Raw genomic sequence first — 15424 nt, 5'->3', positions numbered from 1 at the left:
TGGGGTGGGGTGGGGGTTTTTTTTTTTTTGGGGGGGGGGGGCAGCAGACACCTCAATTATTGAATTTAAAAGAAACAAGCATACTCTACAATTTATAACATTGCTCATTGCCCTGTTCATTCTATCAAGGTTGTCTGGATGCAGGTTTGAAAGGGTTAAAGATCTGGCGGGTATTGGCACTGTCGAAACGACAAATCTTGCTTGCACAAGCAGAAATCTTTTTTTTAATTAAAGTTTTGTCTCTAATTCATGACTTACTGCTGGGGGGTCATTTATTATTATTCAAGTTCGTTTAATTACAATTAACTTTAAGATTGCAAAATACATTACCCATAATAACGCATTTTGTTTTTCATTAAACATTTAAATTACGATTGTACGACGAATTGCTACACCAGTTTCGAACGTTTAAATTTATTACTCAGAATTAACTGTTGGCGTATTTGTTATAAGTCTTAAATGAGGGTCTTAGGTCTACTTTATTATGAATTATAATTTAAGTTATATGTTAAAGCAATTTCATTACCATAGTTTAATCGTGATGTCAAGATATGTAGCAGCGCCGACGCCATATAACCGTAAATAAAATGTGTTGAGTGCGTCGTTAAATAAAATATTTAGATATGTAGCACGATTATAGTTATCACAGTACTAATATCCGGTGTCCGTCTCACTCAATGGTGACGTCATAGGAACATTTAGTTAGTTCCTCCTTTGTCATTTGACTGAATCAATTCCCAGCAGGGGCGGCACAGAGTAAAATAGTGGTACGGCTGAGATTGCCAGACTGTCCTTGTGAAGGACATTTTCATAGATACAAGAAGTATAACCCCCACAAACACAAAAAGTGGTGCGGCCATGGCCAGTGATGACAGAAAAAAATATTTGTCAAATAAAACTGATATAGGTCATATGGCGTAGCATGTTTTTTTTGTTTTGTTTTTTTGTTGTGTTTTTTTGTGTGTTTTTTTTATAATCTAACTCCCGAGTTGCATAAAAGGTATTAGGTGTATATTTAAATAATTACTATATTATATTTTGCGCAGAGTTCCTATCCTTCTTGGAAAATCATCAAATTATCATCGAACTACCATTTGACGCAGATCTATATTAATGGCTTACAAATTGCAATTTTTTTTACCGTAATTTGCGCCGCATCGTGGAACAGGCTGGTGACCGTAGAACAACCACGGCCGTAGCTAGCATTATAGAAACTTAAAGAAAATTTTCTTCTTGACTGTTTAAGAAGTTTTAGACTATTAACTACTCAGTTCCCCCCCCCCCCCCCCCAAAAAAAAAAAATCCTAGCTACGGCCCTGACAACATTATGGTCGCAATGGTAGGCATTTACGACAATAGTAGTGCTAACATTGATTCCTGGAACGAGACCCAGATAAACAAACAAACAAACAAGCAAATAATCAGTTACTTAGTGACTTACCTCTTGCTATATCCACTCAAGTCTTGTTCAAAATATGGCAACAGAACAGCACAACAGTTGTTATTAGGTGGTGTTAGATCCACGCACATTTTACATTTATAATGTATGTACATATTTAAAATAAATATTATTATAAATGTCAATCAGTGATTCTGTTCGTACATTTCTCAAGTTAAACTATATTCAGTAGAATGTACGTAGGATTGCTTTGACATCAACAATAATATTAAACGTCATAGCATTGTTGACATCACGACAAAGAAATATGACGGTTTTATGGTTACGTTGCCGGTGTCACGAAATAGAATCGCCCCCGTAACATTTTCGCCCCCCCCCCCCCGGCGAATCTATTTCGAAATAAAACCTCCCCCCTTGAAATAGAATCGCCCCGACCCACGAAATAGAATCACCCCCATAAAATTTTCGCCCCTTACTCATTTTTAGTTATTCTGTCATTTAATGAACAATATTCAGGTAAATTATTGTTGAACATATTTATATCACTGTTATGTTTTATACACGTGAGCATGCCACACACGCGCACACACACATACATAGACACACACACGCACATATACATACATATACACATATGATACAGACCCTCGCAAAGATAAACACACGCACATACACACGCACACATCCAACTTCAGTTACTGGAATAAGGGCGATGGGGGGGGGGGTGCAATTAAACAAAATTCGAATATGTCTTAAAGGGACATTCCTGAGTAAGATGTTTCCGACTAATAAAATATTTCTACGATTAAACTTGCATATTAAATATATTTTCTTGTTTAGAATATCAATGTTTGTATATTCAATGTGTTTCTAGTCGTCTTAATATTTGTAAGAAGCCCGATCTGGTTTTTGTCTTCAAATAATTTCGTACGTACGAAAGAACAACATTTCAGGAAATAGATGAAATTTAAGCTAGTACAACTATTAGAACGTTTAATATACAGTCACTAATATTTTATGCAGAAAAATATATTTGATATGTAATTACAATCATTAAAAAGTCTCTGTTAATCAATAACATCTTAAAAAGTGCAGCAAACTCAGGAATGTCCCTTTAAAACACATACCAGAAGATTAAATATGCCAGTCATGGTGCAGTGTCTTGGACGGGAATGTATTATTTTACCAGGCGCGGATTCAGACGGGGGCCCGCCCCCACCCCATTTTTGGTCAAAGAATTATATTATATAATCACAAAAAGTGAAAACGTATCCGTCCACGTGCTAAGGATCTTTAAATTCTAGTTAAAACACAAAGGGTTTTGTGCCACCTCTATTAAAAAATAGACCATCAACACGCATAATTGTAAGGGTAAAGGTAATTCCTAATTTTGTTCAGTTTGTTGAGGCTAGACTAATGTACAGCAATTATGTTAATACAATATGTTATGCCAATATAAAAATAGTGGTCACAGCAGACTTGTGGCCCTTAATGTCTTTCAAAGGGGATCACGGGACCCATGTGACCCCTCCCACCCCTTTGATCCGTTCCTGAATATATGTAATATTTACATAAATAAACAATGTCACATAATACTATTATATACCCTACTATTCAGAGCTGTTATAAATATATGATGGTGCATATTGAACTTTCGCAAGAAAGCATAAAACCCATAACAATGCTCGAAACAACAAAAGTAGTTGATTGAAATGCAATGCTGTCCACATCGTGTGATCACAAGATGCGTGTTGTTAGTCCTCGCAATGTTAAGATTTCGGTGGTGTTCTCTGCAGCTTTACCATCCCTCTCTCTTGGACAAGGATGATGTCAAACTTCTGATGGTATTCTACCAATTCAACGACATCTTTAAAAGTCTGAAATTCATGTTTAATTTTGTTTTTAAAACATGTCTTCAACATATACAAAACATATCAAACGAAAATCAAAACAAGCAATTCACCGAATGATCATTTATCTTTAAGACAAATAGTAATTAATAAATTAATCAAAGTTATACCCAACCGTTGGGGGGGGGGGGGGTGCTTAGGGGTTGCAGGCTGTTGATTAGGTCAAGGGATTCAAAGGGGTAAAAACAGGGGTTTTGTTTGTTTGTTTAAGCCCAAAATGGAGTATTTTAAAAATCGAGGAAGTGCAAGTTTTACTATTTATTAAAAAGAAAAAGAAAGAAATGTTTTATTTAACGACGCACTCAACACATTTTATTTACGGTTATATGGCGTCAGACATATGGTTAAGGACCACACAGATTTTGAAAGAAAACCCGCTGTCGCCACTACATGGGCTACTCTTTCCGATTAGCAGCAAGGGATCTTTTATTTGCGCTTCCCACAGGCAGGATAGCACAAACCATGGCCTTTGTTGAACCAGTTATGGATCACTGGTCGGTGCAAGTGGATTACACCTAACCATTGAGCCTTGCGGAGCACTCACTCAGGGTTTGGAGTCGGAATCTGGATTAAAAATCCCATGCCTCCACTGGGATCCGAACCCAGTATCTACCAGTCTGTAGACCGATGGCCTAACCACGACGCCACCGAGGCCGGTACTATTTATTACGTTTGATGTTAAATCATATAAGTCGGACATCGGTAGTGAAGGGGCGGGACGCAGCCTAGTGTTAAAACGCTCGCTTGATGCGCGGTCGGTCTAGGATCTATTAGGCTATTTCTTGCTCTAGCCAGTGCACCACAACTGCTATATCAAAGGCTGTGATATGTGCTATCCTGACTGTGGGATGGTGCATATAAACTTTGCTACTAATGGAAACTGTAGTGGCTTTCATCTCTATGACTGTCAAAATGGCCATATGTTTGACATCCAATAGCCGATGACGAATAAATCAATGTGCTCTAGAGGTGTCGTTAAACAAAACAAACTTCTTCTTCATGGAGTATAAAACACCGTGAGATTATAGTAGCGTTGCGTGAGAGCGTGATCTTTGCTACAAACGCGTGAGATTATAGTAGCGTTGCGTGAGAGCGTGATCTTTGCTACAAACGCGTGAGATTCATGCCAAATGCGTCAGAGTTTACAGGTATGCAATGTATGTATGTTAGTGGCGTAGGAAGGTGCCAAAAAGTGGGGGGGGGGCACACATACATACACACATACATACATACACACACGCACGCACATACACACACACACACACACGTACGTACGTACGTACGTACATACATACATACATACATACATATATATATATATATATATATATATATATATATATATATATATATATATATACATGTATATTAACCGTCGCTGCTGCCATTGGATCAAGAAAAACACAAACACACACAGACAGACAAACACACACACACGCACATACGCACACACAAACACATATAGATATATAGATAGATAGATAGATAGATAGATACTATATATACATACATATATACATACATACATACATACATACATATATACATACATACATACATACAGACACAGACAGACAGACAGACAGACAGAGCGCATCGTGGTTAATCTTGCAATTTGAGGGCGATTCTGTGCCACAGGTTCGAGTGCCAGCAACGGCATGGGGCAATTTGTGAGGCCAGAAAGGATTTAATTATCCCCTGCGCCAGTGCGTTAATATCTATGTATGTAACAGTCAACCTCGACATACATACATGTATATATAAACCATCGCTGCTGTTAATGGATCAAGAAAAGTGGGACCACATGCTCCCCCCCCCCCCCCCGTCCCACATCCATCTCGCTTCCTACGCCAGTGTATGTGATTCACTCGGAAAATTCTTGTTCTCCACTGTTTTATATTTATGTTAATATGGTGGACAGTGTATTATGATTTACTTCCCTTCAACCTAATAAACTTTATGATGAAGGCAAAGGGAGACAACTCACAACTTCATCTCGTTGCTCTTCACCGAGAGTTACTTTCCCGTCTTTTCTCGATCGTATTTTGAGGTTCTTCACGACGTTGTTGTACAGCAACACCAGGGTGTACGGCTGATCGGCAGAAGTCGCGCTGTCACGAACCAGAAATGATCCATCCTGAAAAAATACACACTAGGTGCTCACACGAACGCCTTGCCCGAGTACTCTGGCAGTAAGAGAGCTGGACGGGCATTTGGACAGTGTAAAAGATTGTTAACTGTCTAGCTGTCTTACCGTCAGAGTACTCGGGCTAACGGACAACTGACTTGCTTTATGGCCCATCAAAACATGCTCTTAAACAAATGTCATACATTAGATACATTTTATTTTGCCAACAAAATATACATTTTGTAGGCATACATGCATATTTATAAATAAAATAATATAATGTGCACATTGCGGGGAATGGCAAGTAGCAACGGATTGCAATCGATAAATAGAGAATAATATACGAGTGGCCGTTAGATTCCATTTATCTTACGAGTTGTTTTATATTAAAATGTCTGGGTATAGTTTGAATGACGTAATTTGTGTTTATATCTTTTATCGTCTACTGCCATCCTTACACAGGAATCCACCCCTCCCCAATATTTCTGAATCAAAAATATTATTGGTAGTACATCTTAAGGCAGAGATGAATTTTTACTTGTTAGAATGCAGGAAATTGTATTTCAGGACCTCTAGTTTTGAAAATTTTAAGGGGGATCATACCCCCGAAGTCCCCTAGAAACTTTGCTTTGCGCCTTCGATCTCAGTCAGCCACCCCCCCCCCCCCCCCCAGTGTTTACTTGCTTCCGCCGTACCTGTCCTTAAAGGGACATTCCTGAGTTTGATGTTATCGACTAACAGAGAGTTTTAAAAAATATTTTTCTGCATAAAATATTAGTGGCTGTATATTAAACGTATTTCTGATCGTTCTAATATTTGTACTAGGTTAAATTTCATTTTATTTCCTAACATATGTTTTTATCGTACGTACGAAATTATTTAAAGACAAAATCCAGTTTGGGCTTCTTACAAATGTTAAGACGACCAGAAAGACATTGAATATACAGACACTGATATTCTAAACAAGAAAGTATATTTAATATGTATACTGACACACAGTGAAAACGCAAAAACAACTTTTCATTGCAAATAACGACAATCTATTAATGAATTGATGGATAATGTAATATGACATTAATGACTGGTATTCATGAGATACATTCACATGGAAACATGGCCAGTTATCATCAGTAATCAAGTTGCATTCGTAATCGAAAAGTTCACCCCCCCCCCCCCCTATCAAGGTCAGTATCTGGTGTGTCCACCATTGGCCCGTGAGCATGCGTGAAGACGACGGGGAAAGGATTGGCACAAACATCTCACATAAGCCACAGGAATGTTCCTCCACTCCTCCTGCAACGCCTGTGCAAGCTCAGCGACATTACGCGGTGGTGGCTGGCGGTGACGTACACGACGTCCTAACTCATTCCACATGTGTTCAATTGGGTTCAAATCCGGTAAAACGGCGGGCCAGTTCATAACGGTGATACCGGCTTGTTGCGGAATGCTTGGCAATTCTTGCAGTATGTGGACGGGCATTGTCTTGTTGAAACAGAAGGGGACCTCCTGGTCTTCGGTGACGGCGCAAAAATGGCTGGAGAACTGGTCTTAGAATAACGTCAACATAACGCTGTGCTGTAAGGGTATCTTGGACAATGATGAGATCACTCCTGAAATCACAGTTGATTGCCCCCCATACCATCAGACAACCACCGCCAAACCGATCACGTTCCCTCACACATCCGTCAGCGTACCGTTCATGGAGTCTCCTGTACACACGTGCTCTTCCATCGGCAAAGGAGACAGAGAAACGGGACTCATTTGAGAAAACAATGCTCCGGTAAAAGGCTGGTGGATAATTACCATTCTGGAGAGCAAACTGTAGTCTCGCAGCACGATGTCGCGGTGTCATTATGTTACCGTCGTACGGGCGTCTGCATCTGAGTCGACGGATAACCGTCATCGGATGGATAGGCTTTCCATGACGTCCTATCGTGTTGCTTGCTGTCATCGTCGCTGTTCTGAACCGGTCACGGAGGTGGTGTCGTCGAATCTACCGATCTTGGCGTGAGGTTGTAACGGGACGTTGACCAGATCGAGGTCGATCAAGGACACGATGAATTTCAACAAGTCGTCCAATAGTTGATGGATGGAAGTCCCCCCTTGAACCATGCCCAACGCTCGCTCCCTTTGTTCTTCTCGGAGTCGTGGCATTCTTAATGTGACGAGGAATATGACACCGTTACGTGATTTTTATGTGTCCACATACTGGCATTTCACGTGCATTGCATACAGCATGATTGAGCATGTAGTGAATGCATTTCACACCATTTTGTGTGTTTCTGCTATTGTATGTGTAACGAGAACAAAGCCAGGAATAAAACCTAGACAAAAGTACCAATCAATGGCTTCCTCTATTAAATTGTTAGTTTAAGTCCAATAAATATATTTTTCATTAATCACAACAAAATATTGAAAAATATCTGTTTTGCGTTTTCATTGTGTGTCAGTATAGTTTAATCGTAGAAATAGTTTATTAGTCGGAAACATCTTACAATGCAGCAAACGCAGGAATGTCCCTTTAAAACATCTTACAATGCAGCAAACGCAGGAATGTCCCTTTAAAACATCTTACAATGCAGCAAACGCAGGAATGTCCCTTTAAAACATCTTACAATGCAGCAGACGCAGGAATGTACCTTTAAGAAACATAAGAAATAAGGTACCTCCTTCAGTTGCTTCACTTTTCGAACTGCCTCATTTCTGTCAACACTGCCATGGTACCATGGTTGAGATAACAGCTGAAACTGTTCCTGTAAATAATTCAAGAGTAAGGTAAACTCAATTAAACGTTTGCTAATTTAAGCCTATTTCAATTACTTACATGTTTTTACTGATTTAAAGGAAATCATTGCTAACAAAAAAGTAAACAAAACAACAACAAAATATTTGTTACCGACAGGATAAACACATACTACAGCCTTTGATATACCAGTCGTGGTGCACTGGCTGGAACGAGAAATAGCCCAGTGGGCCCACCGACCTAAAATGAACAAACATTTGTGGTCATTAAGCAACTTGCACTACTCCTTTAACCTTTTATTTTAAACCATTTCCACCATAAGCGTTCATATATTACTTTACTGTTTTATACACAAACAAGTACCTGATTTGAGGAACATGTAGCATAGGTGACTTCGAAATCGTCGTCTTGTTCGCCAGGAAGAGGTGGAAGAGGCATATCCTAAAATAGTTTTACACAATCATTTTTACTGTTTAACTCAAATCAAACAACCAGTGGTTTCATTGGCAAGAAGTGGCGTAGCGAATGTGTGGGTGGAGACCACCAGGGTCATGTCCCCCCTCTCAGTCAAACGTTTTTTTAAAACTGTATTAAATTTTATAAAAGCATACATACATACATACATACACAGTGTGGGTCTCCCCACCCACCACCACCACCACCACCACCACCACCACCACTGGTAGGTACTAAATTCGTGCCACACCTGAATTTCGTTTTAAAATGTATGTGTGTGTGTATGTATGTATGTATGTATGTATGTATGTATGTGTGTATGTATGCACTGATGTATGGATATCTATATGTTGTATGTATGTCGAGATTGACTGTTACATACATAGATATTAACGCACTGGCACAGGGGGTAATTAAATCCTTTCTGGCCTCACAAATTGTCCCATGCCGTTGCTGCGACTCGAACCTATGGCAAATTGCAAGACTAATCACGATGCGTTCTGAGCTATCGAAGAATCCATAAAATAGGATGCTCTTTAACTAGTGTGTGTGTGTGTGTGTGTGTGTGTGTGTGTGTGTGTGTGTGTGTGTGTGTGTGTGTGTGTGTGTGTATGTATGTATGTATGTCGAAACCATCCCTGCTCGAAGCAATATAAACATTTTTTTCTTGTCTTTTCTTAAAATATATTTCCCGGCGCAGTCATGACCAGAATCCCTTAGAAATTTCGCTCCCCTCAGTCTAGACCTCCCCCCACCCCGACCTTTTGTACCCAGCATAATTTCCTGCACACGCGCCTGGAGTGTGCGTCACTATGCTTATTTGGGGACATGTAATATCCGGTTTACAGTGGTTTCACTGATTAAGTATATGCACATACTATACGGGTATATCAGTTACTTTGACAATCTTATTGTTACCTTGGCTGACGTAATGCTCTGTTTTCTCGAGTCTGGAACCGAGGGTGTGTAATTTTTAGTAGAACTCACGGAATGAACGTATGGTGATTTAGTGATGCCCGTGGGCTTGGACATGGCTGAAAAACATTTCCAATTAATAGAAGTTAATTTTGTTTGTAGATAAATTTCACAATATTCCAATCATTTGTAACTATGTAACAATTTACAACATAAAATTACTAGATGTAACCCGTGCTATGCACAGGGTTAGTTTAGATGGAGTGTGACTGCCCTATGCTGGGATTTCCCCCAAAATACGACACCCATGTAGGTAGCCAGCCATCATTAGCCAAGGCTATGTACACGGTCGCCGAGTATATAACCACTTCTGTGTACAGTCCTCGCCTGATGCGCGGTCGGTGGGCCCATTGAGCTATTTCTCGTTCCAGCCAGTGCTCCACAACTGGTGTAACAAAGTCCGTGGTATGTACTATCCTGTCTGTGGGATGGTGCATATTAAAAAATCTTTTGCTGCTAATCGAAAAGAGTAGACCATGAAGTGGGCGACAGCGGGTTTCCTCTCTCAATATCTGTGTGGTACTTAAGCATATGACCGACGCCATATAACCGTAAATAAAATGTGTTGAATGCGTCATTAAATAAAACATTTCATTCATTCATTCATTCATTCATTCATTCATTCATACTATTATAGCGTCCTACCTGGATTTTCATTTCCACCTCTTTCGAACTTCTTGTAGGCCTCTTGAAAACTAATGTGTTGGGTAGATACTCCATTGTTTTCTGTAGACTGGTTTTCCCCACCAGTCCGTGAGTTGTTGTCAAGGGTTTTCAATGGTTTGCCTAAAAATATTTTAAAAGGTTTTCATCGATTATTTATTGAAGATTTCAATTTAAAATGTTAACATTATTTTCATTTTACTGGGACTAAAACTTAGCATTTGCCCCTCAGTGATCTCGTCAATTTACAAGTTTGTGTTTACTCTTAAAAATGTACACAAAAGGCAGCGGCTCAGGCACCTTACCGGCCTCGGTGACGCAGTGATTAAGTCATCGGACTACAGGCTGGTAGATACAGGGTTCGCAGCCCGGTACCGGCTCCAACCCAGAGTGAGTTCGTAAGGGCTTAGTTGGTAGGTATAAGGCCACTACACCCTCTTCTCTCTCACTAACCAACTAACAACTAACTCACTGTCCTGGACAAACAGCCCAGATACAGATAGCTGAGGTGTCTGTGTGCCCAGGACAGCGTGCTTGAACCTTAATTGGATATAAGCACGAAAATAAGTTCAAATGAAAAAAAATGAAATGACATTCCACTGTTATTTCTATCCCCTCAGATGAAAAATGGTTATAAACGATCGTGTAATTTTTTTTTATTGAATTACGTAAAATAATTAATAAAAAATACTATGGACTCAGTGTGTCACTCTGACGTCACAAAATACTACTCGATACTCACTTACCACTATAAACTTACCACAATTTTGAGTCGACATTTCGCCACAAGTATGAAGCCAATATTTACTAACATTTTGACGCCACAATAATTAACTGCAATTATAAAGCCACAATTCACTACAGTTATGCAGCCTATATTCACTAAAATTAGAAAGCCACAATTCACTACAGTTATGCAGCCTATATTCACTAAAATTAGAAAGCCACAATTCACTACAGTTATGCAGCCTATATTCACTAAAATTAGAAAGCCACAATTCACTACAGTTATGCAGCCTATATTCACTAAAATTAGAAAGCCACAATTCACTACAGTTATGCAGCCTATATTCACTAAAATTAGAAAGCCACAATTCACTACAGTTATGCAGACTATATTCACTAAAATTAGAAAGCCACAATTCACTACAGTTACCAAAACCCAATGCACAAAAATTGGCAAGCCACAATTCATCACAATTAGACAAGACAAGACAAGACAAGACAAGACAAGACAAGACAAAACAATTTATTCGGTATAAAGGCCATGGGCTCATAATAAAGCCAGAAACTGTTAAACATTTTTGCGCATGTGTAGTGTTTAATTGCAATTGCACAGCATACTATAGGCATATATTTAAATATTTAAGTAATTCTAAGTTTTTGCACATTATAAAGATAAAGACATACATTAAATAATACATCCAAATTTGTGGATGTCATAATATCTATACAATTATGAATCCACAGTTCACTACAATTGTGAAACGTTGTTGATATACTGTGCTCAGTGCGTTTAAAGTCACACTGTACCACACGTTTCAACCTGCAGTGTTCAGTGATTAAAGGCACAAACGACTACTGGTCTGACGGTAGTAGAGTTATAGCCAGGGGCGTCGGAAGCGGTACGATCGGAACAGCCATGGCCGTACCACCTTTTGGATGCAGGAAAGTTGTTTTTTCTCTTCCTATGGCGCACGAATAGTATATATCTCATCATATACATTATTTTCATGGCCGTACCAACTTTTAATTGCTCCCGACGCTCCTGATATTTAAAGATCCACAATCATTAAACACACATTTTTCTTATTATGAGTAATGATTATAACCTTAACGGTCTATTCTGTACGTTTGTTATCTTTTTCTAAAATAGGCAATATTTTCAATATTTACAATCGCGTGAAATTATTAATTATCTTGGGGAACCTTTAACAACAACAGAATAAATTAACTTAGAAAGCCTTTTTACAATATTAATATATACTAATGCAATATTCATTACAATAAAAATAGGGATCAGTTGTGGTTCTTTAAATACGTATTTGTATGTGTCACAAGATGATAACACTACTATCCGAGTTAACTACGGTAGTCGCTAGTGGTATACAGTTAGCTCCCTTGTGTATACCGTCAAGGAAATAGTTCGCTTGTTGTATATCTGCATAGATCCAAGTTTCAAAGTCAATTATTAAGAAAATTAAATAAATTCTTAAGCTTAATTATAGCCAATGAGTTATTTCTTTTATTATTATTTTTTTTTTTACAGTGCAAACTGTCTGAATGTAATAAGGCTCTGTATTCATGCACCCTGGTTTCACTTGTGACAAAACTGGGAGGTTTTTTTTGTCTGAAAAATGTAATAGCTAAACATGTATTCAAATGAGGATCTTTAAAAGGTTTAATACCCAATGTTTTCGTAAATATAAATGTCATATCCACCAACTCCCGCGTAGGTGTGGATATATTACTTAAAATATTTAAACTGGGTCTTGTTTATAATTATGACCCTATTTGTAATTTCCTTGAGACTAAAAACACCTGTATACTTGTTCAGCTTTAACAAATAGGTGGGCATTTATGATGACAGAGGCCGGTGTGCATAAATCTCAAATGAAAATTCAGAAATAACTGTGGTCTTCTACGTTACTACTAAAGCGAAATGAATTCAAGCTGGTGTTATAATATATTTCACCACACCCGTCATACCTCCATAGACAGTTCACACTCACCCTGCAAAGGAACAACACTAAACATATTCAATTTCCAGCAGGGTATGAAACAAATTATTACCCATATGGTTCAAAGTATCCTGAATGCACATATAATCGTTTTATAAAATAACATACTTCAGAGTTAAGAACATTAACGTGTTTATAATATATATATATATGTATGTATGTATGTATGTATGTATATATATATATATGTATGTATGTATGTATGTATGTATGTATGTATGTATGTATGTATGTATGTATGTATATATATATATATATATATATATATATATATATATATATATATATATATGTATGTATGTATATGCATAACTTCATGGTGGTAACATCATTTCATTATTTGTGTTGATTTGTGGAAATGTAATCATGATTGTAATCATGTTTACTAGACAATGTATTCGCAATCGTAATCGATTACTTTCAATTATCTTGTAATCGTAATAGTAATCGTGACATTCTAAAGTAATCGTAATCGTAATCGATTACTTTTGTCAAGTAATCGCCCCATCTCTGATATATATATATATATATATATATATATATATATATATATATATATATCAAAATTCCATCTATCCATAGATGAATGTATATTTCAATACATTCGTCGATGGATGGATGGAATATTGAGTTTGCGTGAAAAAGGAACCAATGAATTGGCATATAACTCTTTAATGAATAATGTTAAAACTTACATTAAAAATAGTACTGAGTTTTAAACCCCTACCAACTCTAATAACATTTTTTGAAAAACAAAATTCAGTGTAAATACAAAAGTTTCTTTGCAATTTAACATCAAATTGCATAAGCTAAATCTTATTTTACAATGCAGGTGTGAAGACAACTGATGGAACAGCCAACATAAAGCACGCACGTTCGTAACGTGCTTGACCACGACACGACCGAGGTCGGTACTGTATTATCGATTACTTCAATAGCAATGCAGGTAAGCCTGTTCTAGCCTTTTGTCTTCACCCCTGTATTAAAAATTAGATTAATCTATAATAAAATTTGATGGCAGTTTGTTAAGAAACGTTTTTATTTACACAAATGTTTGTAATAAAAATTATTGTTTGTGTTGGTATGGGTTTAAAACTCAGTAATATGATTTAATATAAGTTTTAACATTATTCATTATAGGAAACAAAGAAGGAAATGTTTTATTTTACGACGCACTCAACACATTTTATTTACGGTTATATGGCGTCGGACATTATGGTTACGACCACACAGATATTGAGAGAGGAAACCCGCTGTCGCCACTTCATGGGCTACTCTTTTTTATTAGTAGCACCATCGCACAGACAGGATAGTACATATCACGGCCTTTGTTACACCAGTTGTGGAGCAATGGCTGTATTCATTATAGTTATATGCCAATTCATCAATTCTTTTTTTTTACGCAAACGGACTGTAGGAAAAAACGGATTGGTGGGTCGGTGTATACATGTACATGGAAGGGCAAATGAATCAGTAATATACTGAACCCTAAAAGAAATGCCAATCACAGTTATGGTTAGTTTGTAATTATAATAGGTTTATTTGATTACAAACAATCAATTGTATGACATGATAAACAGTATATCAATCTGTAATGCTGCTGAATCTCAACACGTCTCAATCCATTCTTATAAAACAATATTTAATGTTACTGTTGAATATTATATATGCTGGGTTTTGGGGGTGTTCAGTGCATATATATATATATATATATATATATATATATATATATATATATATATATATATATATATATATATATATTTATACACACGTATATATATATATATATATATATATATATATATATTATATATATCTATGTATGTATGTATGTATGTATGTATGTATGTATATATATATATATATATATATATATATATATATATAGATAGATAGATAGATAGATAGATAGATAGATAGATAGATAGATAGACAGATAGAGAGATAGATGGATGGATGGATGGATGGATGGATGGATGGATGGATAGATAGATATATAGGTGGGTAAATAGATATATATGAAGATAGATAGACAGATAGAGAGATAGATAGATGGATAGATGGATGGATGGATGGATGGATGGATGGATGGATGGATGAAAGGATGGATGGAAGGATGGATGGATAGATAGATAGATAGATAGATAGATAGATAGATAGATAGATAGATAGATAGATAGATATATAGATAGATAGGAAGATATATAGGTGGGTAGATAGGAAGAAAGATGGATGGATGGATGGATGGATGGATGGATTGATGGATGGATGGATGGATAGATAGGAAGATAGATAGATAGGTACATGTAGGTCGATAGATAAATAAATATGCTGATTCGAAATTATTTGGATACACATTAACTTTTTTTTAATCTGCTGCGTAGACAGAGAGATGTCATATAAGAA

General features: G+C 37.1%; 1 protein-coding gene across 1 annotated transcript in view; it reads right to left on the bottom strand.

Moving 5' to 3' along the window:
- Positions 1-2213: 2213 nt before the first annotated feature.
- Positions 2214-15424, bottom strand: part of LOC121383462 (B-cell linker protein-like) — a 38184-nt gene continuing 24973 nt past the window's right edge. Inside the window, exons 10-15 of the mRNA XM_041513529.1 lie at positions 10257-10398; positions 9555-9670; positions 8544-8621; positions 8104-8190; positions 5297-5446; positions 2214-3276 (exon numbers count right to left, since the gene is read on the bottom strand). Of these exons, the coding sequence (XP_041369463.1) occupies positions 3169-3276; positions 5297-5446; positions 8104-8190; positions 8544-8621; positions 9555-9670; positions 10257-10398 (681 nt within the window). The 3' untranslated portion in view covers positions 2214-3168. The remainder of the gene's footprint in view (positions 3277-5296; positions 5447-8103; positions 8191-8543; positions 8622-9554; positions 9671-10256; positions 10399-15424) is intronic.

The sequence above is a fragment of the Gigantopelta aegis genome, chromosome 10 (genome assembly GCF_016097555.1).
Source record: "Gigantopelta aegis isolate Gae_Host chromosome 10, Gae_host_genome, whole genome shotgun sequence".
Taxonomy (NCBI): Eukaryota; Metazoa; Mollusca; class Gastropoda; order Neomphalida; family Peltospiridae; genus Gigantopelta; species Gigantopelta aegis.
Note: the sequence above shows the minus strand (reverse complement) of the source record. Positions and strands in the feature narration are given on the sequence as shown.